We start from the raw sequence: 21,772 nt of genomic DNA, 5'->3' as shown, positions 1-21,772 counted from the left end.
AATAAAGATACAAACCACAAAACTAAATCAATGACCAATTTGACCGGTTTTATGGTTTCAAGCGAACCAGGTTGTAGGAACAACCTGTAATGTAACTACTAACAAAATCAAACATTTCTATTATCTTTATTAACTTTATATTACATTTTGTATATTTACATAAGAAAAAATCCATAATATCTTTTTTACCGTAAAATAAACCATAATTACAAGATGACCCAAATAGCCATGATTTTCCTTATATGATCTATGGATATGTGTCGTTGCGAATTTTTTTAAAGAAAAACAACTTCGTTTTGCTAAGTTTGATTGCAAAATAATTTGGTTGAGTATATAGATTTTCACAGTTATGAATTACGAAAATATCGTTTTTCTTTTCTTAACTTTGAACCATCACAATTTTTTTATACGAAATCTATTTGGGGTGAATATTTTTTCATTGTCCTTGATGTAACAAAGGCTATCAATAAGCATATCACCCTCTAACTTTGGATGATGGGAATGCGTACCTTTTTAGGTCAAAAATATGCTCTTTGGTGAAAAATAAGATATAATATCCAACTTTGAACATTCATATTTATTTTGATACCAAGTCTGTTTGAGGTAAATTTTCTTCTCAATGTTTTCTCTATAAAAAGATCTATCCATGGACATACCATATTTTCAATTTAGATATTTTCAAGACATACATTTTAGGTCCAAGTGAGTCAAATTAACAGAAAAACTCCCTATTGAAATAACAAGTCATTGGCGAAGTGTCAATTCTTAGTAGATGTTTGAATTTTGTAGTCAAAATATACATTTTTGTAGTCAAATCGACATTAAAACTCTATAGTGAAATGACAAGCGATTGATGGAACGACAATTCTTATGAAATGTCTGAACTCGAAGTCAAAGTATACATTTTATAGTTAATTTGGCATAGCAACTTGTTGGGTAAATCACAAGTCACTGGTGAAATGAAAAACTGACTATAAATGTTTATCTCTTTGATTGATCATAAATGAGTTACAAAGAAAAAGCTCAAATAATCTCTCTCTCTCTCTCACACACACACACATACATACACAAACACACACACACACACACACACACACACATATATATATATATATATATATATATATATATATACAAACAAAAGACGATGTAGTCGAAACCAATCATACATTAACACATGGACAAACACATACAAAGAGTTCTAACAACCTGCTCATACTGATTGAATTCAAGCATACAAATCTAGAATCGCAAAGGGGGAAAAACAAACAAAAAAACCCCGCATAATTCATGAGAAGGATCACATGTTCATTCGATCTAACGCAACTAAATTATTAAAGTAGGGAGAAACCAAAAACAGACCCTTGCAGTCTTTGTTCTTTTTCTTGCCAACTTTGATGGATCTATATAACCCAAACTAGGATTCATCTCTCATAGTCGCACATAAACGATTTGGGTTTTAGTTTATTAGACATGACACCTCGCTCCAAGGGACACGATGCTTAAACCAAATAGTGATATTGAGAGAGGAAAAACCAAATGGAAAAAGGGACCATTCAAAAATATGGTTTTAAGCACCCTTATATATATAATGAAGGGTTAAGTTTCCTAATTGGATAGTTATTTGGTCACTAAGTAATTATCCCGAAAATTTGAATTTCAAATCTTAAACTTTAAACCCCAATTGAGATCTATAGTTTCTATTATTTTACTAATTACTAATAGATTAACAAGCTAGATCCTCATAATTTCTCTCTTGTTAATTATATCTTAAATCTGTTATTGCATGTAACTCAAAAGGACCCTCCCATTGATAGTAATATTACAAAACTATTATAAATGTGGGCATACCTCCAAAAGTATGCCACTTACTGAAGAACATGAGAAAATTCAGTAAACCTTGACTTGAAGAGTCCAAGAGTTGAAAATACTGAAACAGAGTGTCAGAATCATCAAGTGGCAAGTAATGCAGAAAATAAAGAGTTGTGAACCACCAAGTTAATGATAAAACATTTTTTTATATGTTTAAGATTAATGATTCAAAAGTGTCTCATATTCATCAAAATTCAGTTACAAGTGTTTGAGTGTAAAACACACTAAAACTTTCAAGTGGCTCTCTAAAAGCTAGTCTAAGCAACAATTATGCAGAATGAGCAGGAATGACCAAAAAAGAGCAACTTTATAATGGATCCCAAGGGGCGTATTTATAGGCTTTGAAAAGCCTATGACATGGCTAGATCAATTAGGTGTTGACATATCATCATGACTTAGTCATCAGTTGACACCATTGCCCTACCTAACGGAGAATGGATGGAATATTCTAATTTCGTTAGTATTCCATTAGGGTTCCATCCACGTTATGAGTATTCATAATTCATGAGCCTTCTTGATCAACATTGGAAATCTGATGAGCAACATGAGCATCATGTTGCTCAATTGTCTTCTTATATGTCATCAACTTCTAGAAGTTTCGTTGATCAAGTTGAGTTGTTTCTTGAATTGTTGGACTATGTATTAAACTTGAAGATGTACAACTACTTGTTCAAGATGGACCATGGGCGAAATTCATGTGCCTTTGAGCATTGGAACGTGTCTTCATTGTACATGATGATCCATCTGCAATCTTATTGATCCATCAATGTGATCATGTTGATCCATTGACTTGAGTTGACCCACCAAGTATTCATGTTGATCCATCAATGTCTTGTTGAGGCAAAGAGTTGTGGATGATCCAACAATGTTTCTGAGGTGCCATTAATATTTCAGATGCTCCACCAATATCATGATGCTCCACATATGATCTAGATGTGCCATCTAATATCATAATGATCTAACTTGCTTTCTTCAAGTGCTCCATGTTCAACAAGTGCTCAATGTTAACAACAAGTGCTTCATGTTCACTTCAAGTGCTCCAACATCTGATTCTTCAAACAATTGTTGAATTTTCAAGATGTTTCCAACTTGAAACATTCTGATACTGTTTGTTAGAAAATGTAAATCAATACTCAACTTATTTCAAGTGAAAATTACATAAACATATTTCCAACAGTTTCCCCTTTAGTTCAATGGAATTTTATGTTGAAGCAGACACACAAAAAAAAACTTTAAAATTTATTCGAGAGAATGTGCTCCTCAAACTTGAAAACTTTGGTTAAATAAAATTTTAACTATCAACATGACAGTTTAAAAAATTCGGAATTGAATAAAAAAATGTTCGAATTTGTGCGATCTAGACAAAAATTTGTTTTTTCAAGATAGGAAAGTAAAGTGATAGATAGGAATAACTTGCAAACTCGTGTTGTGTTTTATTTAGGCCAGAAGTTTGAAGAAAAATCAAGTGTTGGATAAAAATTAAAAACTTGTTGTTTTTCTACAAAGTGGAAAAATAAATATTTTTTTTTATATTTTGCTAAATTATATCAACGAGTGTTATGATAAAGCGAAGGTGTTAAGTCTTGAACTTAAAAGACTTGTAACATATCAATTTTTTTTTTATTACAAATGATATTTTCAAAATAGGCTTTGGAAAAAAAAATCAATGGAGATCCCTTGAATATCAGATAAACACTAAGAACCCTATAAAGATGTAAAATTTAAACTAGAATAGTGGTTGTTGATGCCTTATCCAAAAGATAACTACATAAAAAAACTAATTAATAAAAAATAAAAAATTTGAAAAGAAAAAAAAAATCGTGTATGTGTTTGATAGTGTGGGAACCCCAAAAAAATGTGATTTCTTATCACCAAGGTGTACCTTTTGCGACATCCAAGTTGTCACAATGCTTCATGCAAGTGTCGCAAAAGAAAACAAATTGTCAAAAAAGGTTTGTAAAGCCATATTTTTGATACTTATGGGTAATCTTTTTGCGTCAGTAGGACCATAACAAAAGATCAAAAAGATGTACATGCAAGTGTCAAAAAAAACTTTGTGAATTCTTTTACATCTTCACAACAGCAAGTCTAAAGCACAACCATCAATGTTTAATCCAACATAGAGAGCATAAAGTTTAAAGGATTCAGAACAGATGATTCATTAACTCTGAAGAAAATCGAATAAGCCAATTCAAGCTCTTGGGGGAATATGAATTGAATTAAGGTGTGAATAGCAAATAATGTTGGAATTAAGGAGAGCTGATCTTGGGATTCGATGAACTGATCAAACGAATCCACAGGACGTTTGTTGTTGCGCCAAGAAGGTTTGGATGGCCCAAGATTGATATGGCGCAAGAGAGTGTTGGAGGTTGGAGCATGCGCAAAAAAATCCTCATGAGGATGGTTGATCACGTGATCGTCGATGTGCCAAGAGGCTTAAGTCGTGATCATCCTCTTGTGATTTCGAGTAGATGTGCCAAGAAAAGATGCTCACTGAGCCTGGAAAGATCTAGACAAAATTGCAAAAATGGTCCCTGTGTTTGGCAAAATTATGCGACTTTGGTCCAAAACGATACTTTGATGCACCACTGGTCCAAAATTGGATTTTTCCATTGTTTTTGGTCCCTCCCATTAACTTCCGTCCATATACTCCGTTATATGCAATAAAGACCGGGGTATTTTCGTCTTTCCACTTACAGGGACCTTTTTTGCAACCTTATTCAAAATAAAAGCAGAGCTACATCACTCTTCCATCTTCAACTTCACGAGCTTCATACTCTTCCTACTCTGTGTTCACAATTACTTAGAGATCAAAAATTAAAATGGTGATGTGTTTCTGTGGTAGGGAAGCGGTGGTTCGCACCTCTTGGACATCAGCAAACCCTGGTCGGAGGTTTCTTTCCTGCCCTCAAAAGGTAAGTGTTCGATTTTGATATTATACCCTCATTTTGGAAAATCACCCTCATGTTTAGGGTTTATTTTTTTATGTGAAGGGTTCCAGATGCGGATTCTTAGGATGGATTGATCCTCCCATGTGTGCACGATCTATGTTGATAATACCCGGATTATTGAGGAATATCAACAATGTAAACCAAGTGGCAAGATTGAAGATGTGTTTGTTTGCAAGTTGGTTACTATTTGTGGTGGTTTGGGTTCTTTTCATTTAGTAATAAGCAATTAGGGGCCCCTGTAGTTGCATGTAATTTTGGGTGTTTTTTTGTCTTATGAAATTGTAACAAGGGAATGTGGTAGTTTTTGGTATAATGTAATATCAGTTTAGGGTTATTTTGGACAACTTCAGAAATTTGTACCCTTTTCAAGGATATAATGACAATGTATTGCAGTTATCACCTAATGTTAATGTTTATTTGTTGTTTCAGAAAACAGTTGTTATAACCATAAATGTGTTCCATAAACATGACAACCAATAGTTGGTATAAACCATAAACATCATTCTTCAACAATGACAAAAGGTTGACATTAGTTTCATGACTAAAAGGGCTAAAAGACCAAAATAAAACCATTACAACAAACTAGTTTTAAACCATTACATCGAAATACACAAAAGTTGTGCTAAACCAAAAGATAAGTTTTTAAACAAAATACACTAATTCCTGCATTGACTGCTACCTCCATTCCCTCCTTGACTGCATCATGCATTCCCTCCTTGACTGCTTCCTGCATTCCCTCCTTCATTGCTTCCTGCATTCCCACCTTGACCCTTGCACGTCCTTGAGTTATGACCCCTATTGTTTCATTTCCCACACCTGACACTAACAAACTTTCTGGTAAGTTTTTCAGGTTCACCTGCACCATGATTTTGCATCTGTTTATCATATTTTTCATCTGCACTTCTCTTTCTCTTGGTCTTAGGTCTCTCAGGTTGATTGTGATGTGGTGGTGGTGTTAATTGAAATGGATAGGTACTTTTTGGCCACATGGCTCTACCCTTTATAGGGTCCACAGTGTAAGAGTAAGCTTCATTCCATGTTTGAAGCCAATACACTTTGCTGACATAAGTGTAAAGCTCCCCAACTTTGTCTCCACTATCAGCCATTTCATGTATTGTAGCTATGGCATGCCTGCATGGAATCCCATTCAATTCCCACCTTCTACATGTACATGACATATTTGTCATGTCAACCACATGCTGGTCATGCCAAGGACCATAAACTTCATACTTTGCAGTCCTATTCCATCTAGCTCTATATTGGACTGAAGCTTCCCTATTTCTCTCAAGTAACTTTGATGTTGTTGGAGTGAGTGGACCTGGAGCTTTGGACATCACTTTCTTTACATTGCAGATCCTCTTCATAAGGTACTGCCTGATGTACTCAAGACAACTTATGATGGGCTTATTCCTACCATGAATAAGCTTACTGTTGAAAACCTCACATAAATTGTTGAGCAATATATCTGATCCTGCTCTGCCTGTATTAAACAAGAAAATTATATGAACTAAATCATATACTATGAGCACTAGTAAAGCTTCACCTAAGTTAGGGAATATAACCTGAAAAGTGGCTTCTGGCCCAATGGTAAGGGGGGATTTTCTTCGACCACTCAAAAACATCCTTATCAAACTTGTTAAGTTCATTCATGTAGTGTTCAAATTCTGGTACTGTGGTTGCTATTGCACACTGCCATAAGTGATCTTTATACTCTTTTGTTTTCCATTTTTTCCTCATGTTCTCATAAATATGTCTTAGATAGAATCGATGCTCAGCCTATGGGTATAGTTGTGCAATAGCAGGTAAGAGTCCCTGTAAAGGATTATTTCACATAATCATTGCAACAATCATATACAAATAAACTATTAGTAATACAAAAAGAAGAAAATAGTACCTTTTGTCTATCACTCATGAAAGTAAAGTTAGAATTTGAGTACAACTCTAAGTCATATCCCAAGCATTCTAGAAACCATTTCCAGCTACTCATATTTTCAGTCTCAACAATGGCATATGAAAATGGGTATATGCCGTTGTTTGAATCCAATCCAACTGCTGTGAGTACTTGGCCTGGAAAGGGTCCTTTCATAAAAGCACCATCTAGTCCCAGAATATCTCTTAAGCCTGCTTTAAACCCTTTCTTTAATGCCCCTAAGCAAATATACACCCTTTTAAATAGCCTTGTTTCTCTAGTACTGTTAGGCTCATTAACAACCTCAAGCTTCATAGTTGTACCCACATTAGTTGCTTGTAGTTCCATAAGATAATCTCTTAACACCTCGTATTGCTTTGTGTAGTCACTACTCACGTCCTTTGTAGCTGTTTCTTTTTCTCTCTGTACTTTGTGTATGGACACACCAACTTGAAGCCTCTTCTGAACTTGCTCTTGAATGCTTCGAAGGGGTACTGTAGGGTTAGACTTGACCATGTCTAAGATTTGTGCAGATATATACTTCGCAGTGTAAGCCCTAAGTTTTCTAGTTTGAACACAAGTATGTTTGTCCAGTAAAGTTTTCACATACCAATAATCACTATCTTTTGACCGCGAAGTCTGCATTGACCAAGAACAATTTAATTTATTGCCCTTACCTACCCCACTTGCATTTACATTAGGTACATTACCTTTACACACAACCCTAAGCCTTGTTTTGTCGTTTTTCTTGAAGCCAAGATTCCTTCTACTCTCAATAGCAAGTTTGTTGACTTTGTCCTTAATTTCCTTTTTACTTTTATACTTTTGACCCACTTGAAAAGTAACTGTATGGACTTCACCAAGAGAGCACTTCTTCTCCTTCACAATCTGTTTTAATATTGCTTTCCTTCTTTCATCATCACTATCTTCACCTAATGAGTCCCATTCATCATTATCAATTACTTCAACACCTTCAACATCTTCTGTATCAACAACTTCATTTTCAGTCTCAACACCTTTTCCTCTGTCAACATATTCAACATCTAGATCAACATTCATATAGAAATCACTCATGTCCACCTCAATATCACTTACATAGTTTTCTTCATCTTCAAGAAAGTCACTATCTTCCTCACTCCCTTCACTACCCCCTTCACTACCTCCTTCACCAAGTCCTTCACAAACTCCCTCACTTTCAAATTGAACTTCCCCTAGTCCTGTGCCAAGTTCTGCACCAACACCCATACTCTGATCATTACCATCATTAAAAGTATATTGATCAAAGAAAGGATCAAAGTCTTCAAATTGAAATGGTTGGTCATCAAAGGTATCAAACTCTCTTGTATTTACTTCTTGGTCACCAACATTTGCACCTTGATCATGAACTTCTGTATCTTGATCACCAACAGGTGCACCTTGATCACTAACATTTGCTCCTTCATTACCAATTTCAACATGTGTATCTTGACCACCAACAGTTGCACCTTGCTCACTAATATTTGCACCTTCATTACCAATTTCAACATGTGCATCTTGATCACCAACAGTTGCAGTGTGTTCCAAGTTGAAACACAAATTCTTACTACATGATTGACTCCCATCAACTAACCTCAATCTCTTATTTGAATTGTATTTGGGTGTCTCATATCTTACTAAACACAATTCAAGATTTGGGACATCTTGATCACCAACAGTTGCAGTGGGCACATCATCTGCTATTTCCTCAATTATGACCCTAGGTTTAACTCTTGGAGACATAAAGTATGTAAGTAACTTAGTTTCATTATGTTCAGTGTATACCTTGATGATCTTATGATGTTCAATGTACTGTGCAAGACTAAGTACATCAATATCATTCCCTAGAGCTCTAAGACCAAACTCCAAATCTCAATTTGACAATTGATAGTGGTAGTAAATGACTAGTGGTACATCATAACCAAGCTTCAACATCACCTCGTCCAAATCATGCACAGAGAACTCATCCATGTCTACCAAGTCAATGTGGTCTAATTTTCCTTCAATGTAGCTTATCCCTGGGAATTTTGTGAACCTCCCTCCATGATGGAGCTCAATAGTGAACATCGTGGGATATCCTTCTGTAAAAATCATGAACCAAACCAAAAAAACATTACTTTATATGGATTGTAAAAGATTTTTTTTTGTTTCAAAGAAATATGTAAGAAACAGAGTACGTTACCGTAAATTCGGATTGCATCAATACACTGATTTTTTGGCCTAATTTCCCACATTTGGACCATACTCGTGGATTCAAACTTACGATTGCGGTTGATGATCAAATGCAAGATTTCAATGAACGATTAGGGTTTTCGATCAACAAAGTGGGTTTAGTGCGTAGAGTGAAGGTTCATTAACTGTGTATATCATTCAATATGGACGGAAGTTAATGGGAGGGACCAAAAACAATGGAAAAATCCAATTTTGGACCAGTGGTGCATCAAAGTATCGTTTTGGACCAAAGTCGCATAATTTTGCCAAACACAGGGTCCATTTTTGCAATTTTATCAAAGATCTAATTAAGACTTCGATGTTACGCCAAGAGGTTTTCTACCAAATGGATAATTCCCCAAAGGGTGTTGTACCAGATTGATGCTCCAAACCAAACCTACAGACGATGATTTTGATGGGGTTTGGCTGTGATGGTGATGATCCAAATGGTAGCAGGCTGTGACAATGATCAGATAAAAAAAATCGCCACTACTAGAAAAATGGATGGTTAGCTACAAGGAATATTGTTGGTATTTTGAAGGAAATAAGGTTTAGCTACAAAGTTCCGACAAAAAGTGTTTGGAGAAAATAGGGCCATGGGAAACAATGTTCCTACAAACTTCCAACAAAATGTATGACACATTTCCTAAAAATATATTTCATAGGAAATTCCAACAAATTTCCAACAAGGTTTCCCTAGGCTCACTGACACCTTTTTTCCATCAGAATTCCTACAAATCCTATTTCCAACGAAATTGCTACAAACTTTTCCAACAAATTTCCAACAGACTCCCTTTTTAAAAAAAGTTTAGTTCGATATTTTTTTGTTGGTATTATGTTGCAGTTTTTTTTATACTATACATTAAGGTTATTAAATAAATTATATATAATGCAGTTTCTACATAAATTATATTATAAAATATAAATCAAATACAAATTCTTTAAATATGCACTTTGAACCACAATAATAACAAACACAAATCATTCAATACAAATCCAAAATGATAACTACTATTCAATACATCAACAACATGATAGTAATTACTAAATATCCACAAAACGATAGGTATTATCTAAATATCCAATACCTCATCGAAATGATAGTTACCATCTACTACTTCACCAAAACAATTACATTGTTGTACTTCACCAACATGCTTAATAAAAACTTCCAACAACAAAACTAACATCGGTCTTCATGAGGGTTACCAAATCGTCTCATTAGTTGAGCCAATTGTTGTTCCATTATTTCTAGTTTTTGTTGCATCAAAACTCTTTCCCTCTCCATGTTTTCAAGTTGGGTTCATAGCTCCTTAACCTAAAAACAAACATATAATTAGCAAACAAACAATATATCAACATTTTTTATCCATTGTAGAAACATACCAAAAACATATTCCATAATAGCAATGTACTTTAATTTGCTACCAATATAGGTCTTGTACTTTTTTTTTCCATATTAGCAACACACTTTATTTTAACAAAATTCTAACAAAAAATTATTTATTTAGGGGCTGTTTTCATTCATAATAGTAAAATACTTTATAATAGCTACATACTTCATAATACTCTTTCCAAAAAAACATACTTCATAATAACAAGATACTTAATTTTTCATTCGTAATTGCAACATAATACTCTGTGTAAGTTTCTTGGTTGTTTTGAAATAAATATATTAGGGACTATTTTCATGTCTCACAAGTGTTTAATTATAGTAATTGTAACATCCAAATTCCCAGGTATGATATTTAATTATTTTACTTCTATTGATAGGGCAACTCGTTGAGTTGGGGAGCACCAACTCGCCGAGTAGAGACTAATATGGCCGCGGGATTTTTAGAGTTTACTTGACGAGTCGGAGGACCCCGAATTGACGAGTGAGCTGTGTGAGGAAACCCTAATTTTCCGGCTTTGTGTCCTATTTAAAGGACCTTAAGCCCTTATTTCCGCCACCCATGTCACCCTACTACACTATGAGAAACCCTAATCGAGTTGTAACCTTGTGTGAGAGAAAGAGAGGCTAATATTATGGGTTTTAGTTCATTCTTGGAGGAGATTTGAAGAGCAAGAGAGCTTGGATGAGTAGGAGCTTTTGGATTTGATGTTATTCTGTGGTTAGCTTCTGTTTGAAGGTAAAAAGTGTTGGATTAATGTCTAAGTCCATAACTATAATTGGTAAGACTTGACCCGACCCGACATTGTCCATTTGGGTTGCATGGCATCATGCATTTGGATAGACTAAAATGAGAGAAATAACACTTAAGGTTTGTTAATATATTATAAGTTCTAATATATTAATAAGGATATTTAATTAGTATTGATCAAGAATTAATTTGGAATTAATTAAGTGGTCAAAAGAAGACTAATTAAATATATAGGTTGATTGTGTAAATCATTCATTCTTATATATATGGGCTTGTGATCCAAGATTTCTTATGTTGGACTAAGTCCATGGGGTGGCCCATGGATACTCCATGGAGGTTAAACTCCATGGAGCATAAGGAATGGGTAAAGTCATGAGTTACATGGTGTAACCCTATTAGCCACCATATAAAAGAATCCCATGGCTCAAGAAATCGTGCACTATGTGTGAGTGTGAGGGATAGACGATTTCATGAGTTGTAGAATTCTCTCAAGTTATTCCAAGTGTGTTTGGTATTGTGTGAACCATTTGAGGTGTCACACTTGAAGCACTAGGCACTCAAGCTTCATGAAGACATTCTACATCAAAGAGGTATGTATTCTATCTTGTTATATTCATTGTTTTGTATGCTAGATTAGGATAATACCTGGGAATTTCATATTTGCATGTATAATAGAGAAAACATAGATCCAAGGTATTTAGGGTTGCATGTATACTTAGGAGTGTTAGAATTCTCAAAACCCAACAGTGGTATCAGAGCCTACTCTTGTACATTTAAAGTTGGTAAGTTGTGATGTTTTGGATAAAACAAAGACCAATTAAGGCCAATTGTGTGAAGTGTTTGTCTTGATTAGAATCCACACTATCTCTTGAATACCTGACAAGAGATTCTTATATGTCAAGAGGACAGTGGTAGTCTTAAAGGTCTTGAACGTCTCAAGAACTAATCAAGAATAAAACCTGAAGTTCTTCACTAGCACACGACTTCAGGTTTATAAGCTATCGTGTTAATGTATTTTGTGCCCATTCCAGTTAAAGTTTTCTTTGCATATGAGTTCTTAGAGTTCTCAATTGGTTGCACAACAACTTGGAAGCAATGACAGGCCCTTGAGCTGCTAGGTGGCAAGAAATTAAAATTGAGTTCAGTCCATATGAACTTGGATTTGTCATTATCCTTGTCTTGTGCCTATGGTTTGACAACTCACATGGATAAGAACACATACACTATTAAATCTAAATGTCATAAGGTTTCTCTCCGATTCATGAAAATGATGGTGAGGAAACACTTTCACTAAGTAGATTTTAGCTAGATAGCAATTATGATACTTGCAATCTCAAAGTCGTTAGTGGAGCGTGTGTGGTTAACCGACACACTAACATAGACTTGTGAGAAGTGGCAAAGGTTTAAACAATTGAGACTATGATTACGACATCCCTTTTCATAGTTCTGAAATTGTTTAGACACACCTGTCAGCTATCTAAGATAAGGTGTATGATATTGATAAAGTTTTATCAAAGCAATCTAGTATCAGAAATCTGAACTTTGGTAAGAAAGTCAATAAAGTATTGATTTCTACAAGTCCAACTAATTTCTGGATACATGTCAAAGCTAGTGGGAGCATAAGTGTTATGCTAATAATCATCATGTTAGTGGGAGCATGATAATTATGATAAGTATTACAAGTTAGCATTATTAATTATAGAAAACAAAAAGTTTCAATTAGGAAAAAGTTGTTTTGCTATAATTAGGGGAGAGGAAATTGTACTTCATCTCAAATCTATAAGCTTAGACTATGAGGTTTTAATCATTTAGTCAAGGATATATATATATATATATATATATATATATATATATATATATATATATATATATATATATAAATTTTATGTTGGAATGGCTCAACATAAGGAAATTTCGTATATGGGTCCATTATTTGCGTTCTAAAATTTGATTATGATTACGACATCCCTGTTCATAATCTGAATTATGAGAACTTGGCAAATTGAAATGGAAATATTATAGCAAAAGACTGGTTTAGTCTTTATGTGAGACATCCTGAATCGTGTCCCATGTGCTTCGGATATAGGATCGATTACATGTGATATATTCATCCTTTCTAAAATTTTCCAAATGCCTAGGTCATTAAGAAGGGAAAAGGTCTAGAATTGGATATGACTAAAAGGATTAAACAATTATCGAGGACAATCTAAGGTTACCAAAGATTGGTTGCTCAAGGATAGTTGGAAGTATAGTGATAATTTTGGAAGGACCATATTGACATTAGTCCATAACTATAATTGGTAAGATTGGTTGCTCAAGGTTACCAAAGATTGTTGAAGGTAAAAAGTGTTGGATTTATGTCTAAGTCCATAACTATAATTGGTAAGACTTGACCGGACTCGACATGGTCCATTTGGGTTGCATGGCATCATGCATTTGGATAGACTAAAATGAGAGAAATAACACTTAAGGTTTATTAATATATTCTAAGTTCTAATATATTAATAAGGTTATTTAATTAGTATTGATCAAGAATTAATTTGGAATTAATTAAGTGGTCAAAACAAGACTAATTAAATATATGGGTTGATTGTGTAAATCATTCATTCTTATATAAGTGGGCTTGTGATCCAAGATTTCTTATGTTGGACTAAGTCCATGGGGTGGCTCATGGATACTCCATGGAGGTTAAACTCCATGGAGCATAAGGAATGGGTAAAGTCATGAGTTACATGGTGTAACCCTATTAGCCACCATATAAAAGAATCCCATGGCTCATAAAATCGTGCACTATGTGTGAGTGTGAGGGATAGACGATTTCATGAGTTGTAGAATTCTCTCAAGTTATTCCAAGTGTGTTTGGTGTTGTGTGAACCATTTGAGGTGTCACACTTGAAGCACTAGGCACTCAAGCTTCATGAAGACATTCTACATCAAAGAGGTATGTATTCTATCTTGTTATATTCATTGTTTTGTATGCTAGATTAGGATAATACCTGGGAAGTTCATATTTGCATGTATAATAGAGAAAACATAGATCTAAGGTATTTAGGGTTGCATGTACACTTAGGAGTGTTAGAATGCTCAAAACGCAACAAAAATCTGTTATCTTGACCATTTCTTTTTGTTAGATCTCATTCAAGGGAGCCTTAGGGTTTTCTTCCATCCATCTTTTTGTTCTGGAGTCATTAGAGCATGCCATGAGATTTAAACCTCATATGTGGAATGTAGGAGTTACTTTGAGTCCAAAGATCCAAGATTTATCAATCTAGATGCAAGCCTTTATGCATTACACCCTATAATAGAGCTTGTTTTGGCATTTCGAGCCCTTGATGCCATGGATGGATGTAAAGCTTGCAGCTTTACGTGGTATTTCGCCTTGGGAAGTTAGATATAGAGTTTGGGACAATATTTCTGCTTAGAATCGACTGAATGAGAATTGGTCAAGAGGGACTTGACGAGTGCATGAGCCAACTCGACAAGTCAGTTAGGGTTTTCCCCTGATAGGCTGAACATGCTACAACTCGGTGAGTTGACGAGATAAATCGACGAGTTAAGTTGGAGTTTTCTCGATTTTTTTCTAAGGACAAGAGGAACTCGATGAGTCACATAGGTGCACTCGCTAAGTTGGGTCAACAGGGATTGTTGAGTCGAGTGTTGATTTCTGTTGACTTTTAGGGTTTGGTCAAGAATAGGATTATGGAGACCATGGAGGGGTAAAATGGTCTTTTACCCATTCCAAGAGTTAGAGAGAGAGAGATTGATTGAATTTAATTAATGTTGTGGTTCTAAGTGTTAATTAGAGATAATTATGACATGTAGGCGAGGATTAGACCGTTTAAGGGGTACGAGGTTTACTTGCTTACTTACGAGGTGAGTCTTCTTACTATACTTACCATGAGTGGTAACTTTGTGTGAATGGAGGGTCTTGTATGCTATTATTGAGTATTGTGATATCCTGCATTATGTCTTTGTGATTTATGTTGTGTATTATTCTGAGCTTTATTAAGTTAGGATCGGAGGGTCTCCACTGAGACACATTGACCGGAGGGTCTTTATTGAGATTTAGCCATGAGAGGCTAATGCGATGTGTGTGGAATTTTAGGGGACTCACTAAGCTTCTTGCTTACCGTGTTATGTGATATGTGTTTCAGGTAATTCTTAGGCTCGCGGGAAGGCGTCAGCATGATTGTACACACGAGATGGAGTTATATTTTGAGGATCCTGGATTTTTATTCAAACAAAATTGGATTCGTGTTACAAACTGTTTTGGAACATGTGTTTTGATAACTTGATGTTTGTGGAATTTGTGGTTTTGAAATGAGATAATTGGGTTTTTAAATGAAAATTTTTGTTTGAAAATGAATGGTGATACAAGTTCATAAAAAATCCTTGATTTGAGTGATTCGGATGTACCTTCAGGTTTGTTTGAACTCAAACTAAGGATTTGAAATTTTTTTTAAAGAGAAATGATTTTTCTAAAACGAGTAAGAGTTTAAAAGAGAAAACGAGATGGAGCAGTGTGTACAATCAACCAGAGCCCGAACAGTGATTTCCGAAAATACCCTTATTTGTTTATATTATGAGATATTTATAAGATATTAGGGATGCATGCTAGAGGATAGGATAGGTCATTCATATTTTAGGGCTAGAGTTTCCTGATTTGTGATACCTTAGCTTAGGAGATGTTGATATTTGTTATTTTCCCTCACAGGCTAAGTGGGAGTATCTAGCAGGAATCTCTTAGAAAGAGCTTGAGACGAGGGGTAATCTAGGAGAGATACCTAGATGAGCATATGAGGAGCTTATTGAGAGAGTAGTTTGATACTCGCAGGAGATAGAGTACTTGTGAATTAGGATCCTAGGAGGAGGACTTGGGTTGACTATAGGTTGGTGTGGAAGGTAGTATTGGGGATGTACTACTGAAAGCACCTGGTTTGTATACAACCCAAGTAAGAATCCTTAAGATGCTAAGGAACAAGTAGGGATGAGTGGTCGAGTGTGAGTATGCTCGAGCGAGTCTCTGATGATTTTTGTGTTGTCTTTTAGAGAAATCATGGTGGGTACATGCCACTACCCCAAGAATAGTGGGACTAAAGATGATGAGATTCCTAGGATGATTCATGATGAGGTGGTTGCAGCCATTCAAGAGGAGATTCCTGAGATGTTGGGTCAATTAAGACCACCCTAATGGACATATTTGATGAGCGATATGTTGTTGTTACTGAGGCGGCTGCTGCTGCAGACACCGTAGCTGTCACTGCTGCTAGGCTACAGCGAGGTGACTTGTTGCTGTATCAGGATTTCAGCAACACGAAACCACTAGAGTTTGATGGGACATAGGATCCGATTGCTTCTATGAGGTGGATCTCTGATATTGATGGATGTTTTTACACATGTTCATGCCCAGAGCATTTGAGGGTTCGGTTCGCGTTGAACCAACTTCGGCTGGGCGCGAAGGACTAGTGGAAGTTTGTGACAACCAGTTTTACTCCTGCAGAGCATACTTCAGTGACTTGGGAGAGGTTTATTTTGATGTTCTGAGATGAGTATGTTCCCTAGATGGAGAGGGAACGATTGGCCCATGAATCAATGTTATTATGCTAGTTAGGATGAATACCTTGGAAAGTTCATATTTGCATGTATAATAGAGAAAACATAGATCCAAGGTATTTAGGGTTGCATGTACACTTAGGGGTGTTAGAATGCTAAAAACCCAACAGTGGTATCAGAGCCTAGGCTTGTTTTCTTGTTATACTTGCAAAATTGGCTGAAAAATCGAATTTTGGAGTTGTCTGCACAGCAGACTCGCCGAGTCCATGAAGGGACTCGACGAGTCCAAGGCAAAAAGCATCCAACTCGCCGAGTTGGTTCATGCACTCGCCGAGTTGGACCCCTAACAACATATATTCGATTGTTTTGGCTAGAAATAGACTAGGAACATTACCATAAGCTGTTTTTGGACTTATAAACTTGTTTTTGATGTGGTAATGTTCATGCTAATCCAATTTCAAAGATAATTGTCAATAGATTCATGTTTTGTATTAGTTTAAAAGTTATGCTAATTACATGAAAAAGTTTGATTTGAATTATCTTGTTCTTATGAGTTGCTTAGATTAATATAAAAGTTAACTTATTATGTGTTTTCAATCCATTTAAGTTTCTTAAAACTCATAAAAGTTGGAAATGGTTACAAAAACTGAAGAGTCTTGTCCTCATGTTATGGAGGTTCAAGAGTCACTTCATTAAGTAATAAAATATGTAACCTTAATTAATTCCATAAGTTACAAAATAAAGAAAAGGTACATTCTTTTATTAGTTTAAAGTCTTCCATAACTTGTCCTCAAGTTATGGAACTTGAAGAGTCTTTTAATTAAAACTACTTTAAACACATAATTTATGGAATTAATTAGTTTTGAATAGTTTCAAAACTTGCCCTCAAGTTTTGGAATTTGAAAAGTTTTCACTTATGAATACTTTAATTCCAGGTTAGCCCTTAGAATTTTAAAAGTTAAAATTCAACCCTTATACTTTATAATATTATAAGTTAATTATATATACATATATATATATATATATATACATATATATATATATATATATATATATATATATATATATATATATATATATATATATATATAAGAGCAAGTCAGTCTTACCGTTAGTAGGCCTCATTCACGAAGCCGGTCTATAAGGGGGTATAAGGTTACTGCCTATAAAATGACAGTTTAATGGGTGTCCACTCTCACCCACCACTTCCTTGAATGGTGGAGGGTCATTAGCTGAACGGGTAAGACAAGGACTATAATTCTCCCTTCATTAAAAGTATTCATGATAAATACTAAGTAACTAAACCTTTTATAAATACCCAATCTTAGTTACTTAGGAAAAAGTGAATAAGGTGCTAACCCATGAAATTACACTTTGCACTTTGCTTATGTCGTTAGTGGAGCGTGTGTGGTTAACCGGCACACTAGCCTGGACTTAACAAGTTAGGCAAAGGGTAACTTAATATTTATCATTAGTATCGGTGGAGCGTGTGTGGTTAACCAGCACATAGATTAAGGGGTAAATATTAAGGGTACCCAATATATTTGCATGGTTACTTCACACCTTGTTTTGTGATCCTCGGCATCCCAGTCACAAAACTTGAAGGGCACACTCGAGATTGAAACATGCCATTGAAAAGTTCAATGAATCTCAAAAATATAGGAGTTTCAAATCCAATTAAAACCTAATAATACATTTCGTTTATCTTGGTGGAAATTGGTGAATCGTCATTCACCTACCATCAAATATTTTATAGCTTGGATTACGGCATCCCTCTTCCAAGTTATAAAAGTAATGTGTTGGGTCCTAGCCTTAATATTTCATATTAGGTGTTATATTAACCACTTTAAATCCACTATCTTGAATATCTCCCAAAAGATGTCTGGTTTAGACATTTATGATCTTCCCAAATCTCTTGAAACAAGTTTCCTAAATGAAGATGATGTCCCATGGAAATCATACTTCTTTCACCTCCTCCAATTATTCTCCCCAGCCTACAAGTTCTTGAAAAGTTTAAGGTCACTCAAGCCCAATTGGGATGTAAAGGTCTATGTGTGGTCACATCTTGGAGATGTAGTCACATATTGACAAGCCGGTAGAGTTGGGTGTCAAATTCTTGAGAAAGTTGGTGGTTCAATCACTTTCTAAGTCACATAGTGAGTTCCTATGGGACTCTTATGAAACAGACTATGATAAGACCCTTAATGATCTTATCTATTTGCTAAGATCAACTTCCTAAAACTTGTGGACATTGACAATAATGACATTGGATATCCAGTAAAGCTCTCTCTTCCCAATGGAAAGGGATCGGCCATAGTCAACTCGGTTCACCAAATGGTAAAGAGAAAGGGTAAGTCTGTGATACTCTCATGTTCCATTACCAAAGAGTCCATAGGTGAAATTTCCAAAGTAAGGGGCATTGGTTGCAAAGCTGCCAATTTACCTAAGGGTGTTAAAGTCAATAAGTTTGACTCTACTTCAGGTAAAGTCCACTATCTAACTCTGCTAAGTTTCTATTATGAGATTCTTGATACATGATGTGACTGGGTCACATGGTGATGTTTTAAGAATCAACAAAAAAAGTGAAGGAACTTAAAGAAAGAATATGTTGAATCTGATCGTGTAAATGGATTTCTGTCGCATAGTTTGAAGATCGGATTCTTGAGCTAATTCTTAGGAGTTATGAGATATTGCTTAGGAATAGATAACAAAAAATTTTAATATGGATTGTAAGGATAATTTTTTCTGCAAAGTTTTAAAAAAAATAAAAAGAAAATTTTGATTTAATTTATTTTATGTATCCTTACAATGGCGTTTGTGAAAAAAAATTGTTGCTTATATGATTCCATTAATAGCAAGAGTGGAATGATGAAATTGATTCTTTCATTTGTGGTAATGTCTAAATTTACTAAATAAGGAAATATACTCATCACCCAAGCTTCAATTGGACCGGAACATGGAATCATGCAAGTTGTATAGCATTATGAATGAGAATTTTTCATCTTTGGAAAATTAAGACTAACTACTTGTTCACATGGATGTGTGAGTCAAGTGAATGACTAAGGGATCGAGTACACATTCTGGTGCACTGATTAAGTCCACCACAAAAGATCGATAAGACTATTCGTCATGATTTACTTAAGTTCAAAAAATATGGTTATACTTACAAGTTTAAGTATAGTTCTAAAACATTGGAAACGTTTCAATGTAAGACAGAGCAAATAAGAAGAATCAACTTAGGCAGAAAGATAAAAGTTTCTCAAATCTGAAAAGATGGGAGTACTGTTGTATCATTTTTTGTGATCATCTTAATGATTAAGAAACCATAGCACAATTAGTTCTTTAAGGAAATCTTAGTGCATTCTTATGACTAAGAAGAGGAAGTTGAATTGGTGAAATGGTTAAATCAAGAAGATGAGTCATACTTCGTTCCAATACAAGTCTTAGAGTCATACTGTCACACCCCGAAAACCGAAGGCGGAAACATTTCCGGGGCGGACTCCACATTGAGTATCAAATCCAATGCACATAGTAAGTAAAGTAAACAACCATTACATTACATATAGAAATTTACATTTTTTTCAAAACTAAAGTTGTACATTTGTATTACATAGTATATATGAACAAAAATAAGATGTGTCTTCTATGCACTCCGTCTTCGCCAAAATGGATCATCGGGTACCTGTCTAATGTGGACCTGAGAATACAAGCAGTTTGAAAATCAACATAAAGCTGGTGAGTTCATAAGCGGTTTTGTTTAGTGAAAATGTACGAGTTCCCTTTTGGTTTCTGAAAATGTTACGACCCAAGAAAATCCCATATTTTCTTAAAAGTAATGTTTGGTTAACTGTTAAGTTACACTGTTTTGGTTATGTTCAACTGTGATCCTAGGAAAATCCCATATTTTCCTAATGTGAAAGATGTATACTGAAAACCTGGCTATCCTTGTAATGTGTGTGTTAATTCACCAACCCAAAATGTAATGTAAAAGATGTACTCTGAAAATGTATTAATTTTAACACGTTTATAAAACTAACATATACCAATTAAACTATTTACTTAACTCATTATTACTATTATGTAAATCTATGTTATCCAAATTGCGAGTTCCATAACCATATAATAGACTAATTAGGGCAATAAATAGTCCATCACCCCATATGACTTTCGTCACCCTTGAACCTTTCGGTTCGGCTGTAGCTAGCAGCCAGGTGCGGGGTAGTCAGCCCCGTATAGATCTATACACTCAATTCACGCTTCCTATCTAAGAGATTCTGGTTACGGGGGCGGTCCTCCACTCGCGTATCTCTGTGGAGTGTTCACCGAGGACATGTCTCCAATTATAGGATTAACAAATTTACTAGTAATAATACTGAAAGATCAATTGACTATCCTCCACTTACGTATCTCTGTGAAGTGTTACCGAGGACAAAACCATGTTCAAATGTTATGCTTTTAACTGTTATATTGTGGGAAAACATTTGTGAAAATATAAATACAACAATTTATAATGTAATTCACAAACAACTTGATAGTGTGTCATGTAAGTTCAAACAGTTGTTTGTTACGAGTGTCAGTGTTAAAAGCATATATAGTATGAAACACAATGTATATAAAACAAGTTTTGAGTACAAGTATCACTTGTACTTTTCTTGTATTCCCCCCTGAAAACAGTGAAAACATTGAAAATGGGTAGGGGTATGAACTCACCTGATGAGAAAATGCGATGGTTTGGATGCTATGTGACGGTTCGGGGCTTCTTTACGCGCGAGGTTCCTATGTAATATGAAATGATATGCAATTGTATCTAATTAGACCTTGAACCACTAATTAGACATGAATATGCACTCCAAGACATGAAAACACTTCAATTCAAGTGTTATGAGTGATCCGGGTAGCATCTAAGGGTGTATAGGGCCTAAATATGGAGTTTACTCTTCAAGAGTAAACTCCTTAAGGAGTTTACGGCCCATTGACCATATCCCCATGAGTTTACAGCCGTAAACTCATGGGTGGTGGGTTCTTGGATGCCAAATGGTCATACAATGCACACGAGAAGGTTCTAGGGTCGATTCCATGGCTTAGGAAGTGATCGGGACTTGAAATGGCCTTGGGAA

The 21,772-nt window shown here is 35.1% G+C and overlaps 1 protein-coding gene across 1 annotated transcript; it reads right to left on the bottom strand.

The window, feature by feature from the left end:
- Window positions 1-5,626: 5,626 nt before the first annotated feature.
- On the bottom strand, window positions 5,627-6,157 carry LOC145040378 (uncharacterized). The gene has a single exon (XM_078988315.1). It carries the CDS (start codon window positions 6,155-6,157, stop codon window positions 5,627-5,629), a length of 531 nt encoding a protein of 176 aa, XP_078844441.1.
- Window positions 6,158-21,772: the final 15,615 nt, after the last annotated feature.

This window comes from Lactuca saligna, chromosome 4 (assembly GCF_052625555.1).
Source record: "Lactuca saligna cultivar CGN05327 chromosome 4, ASM5262555v1, whole genome shotgun sequence".
Lineage (NCBI taxonomy): Eukaryota > Viridiplantae > Streptophyta > Magnoliopsida > Asterales > Asteraceae > Lactuca > Lactuca saligna.
This window is presented reverse-complemented; position numbering and strand designations above follow the sequence as displayed.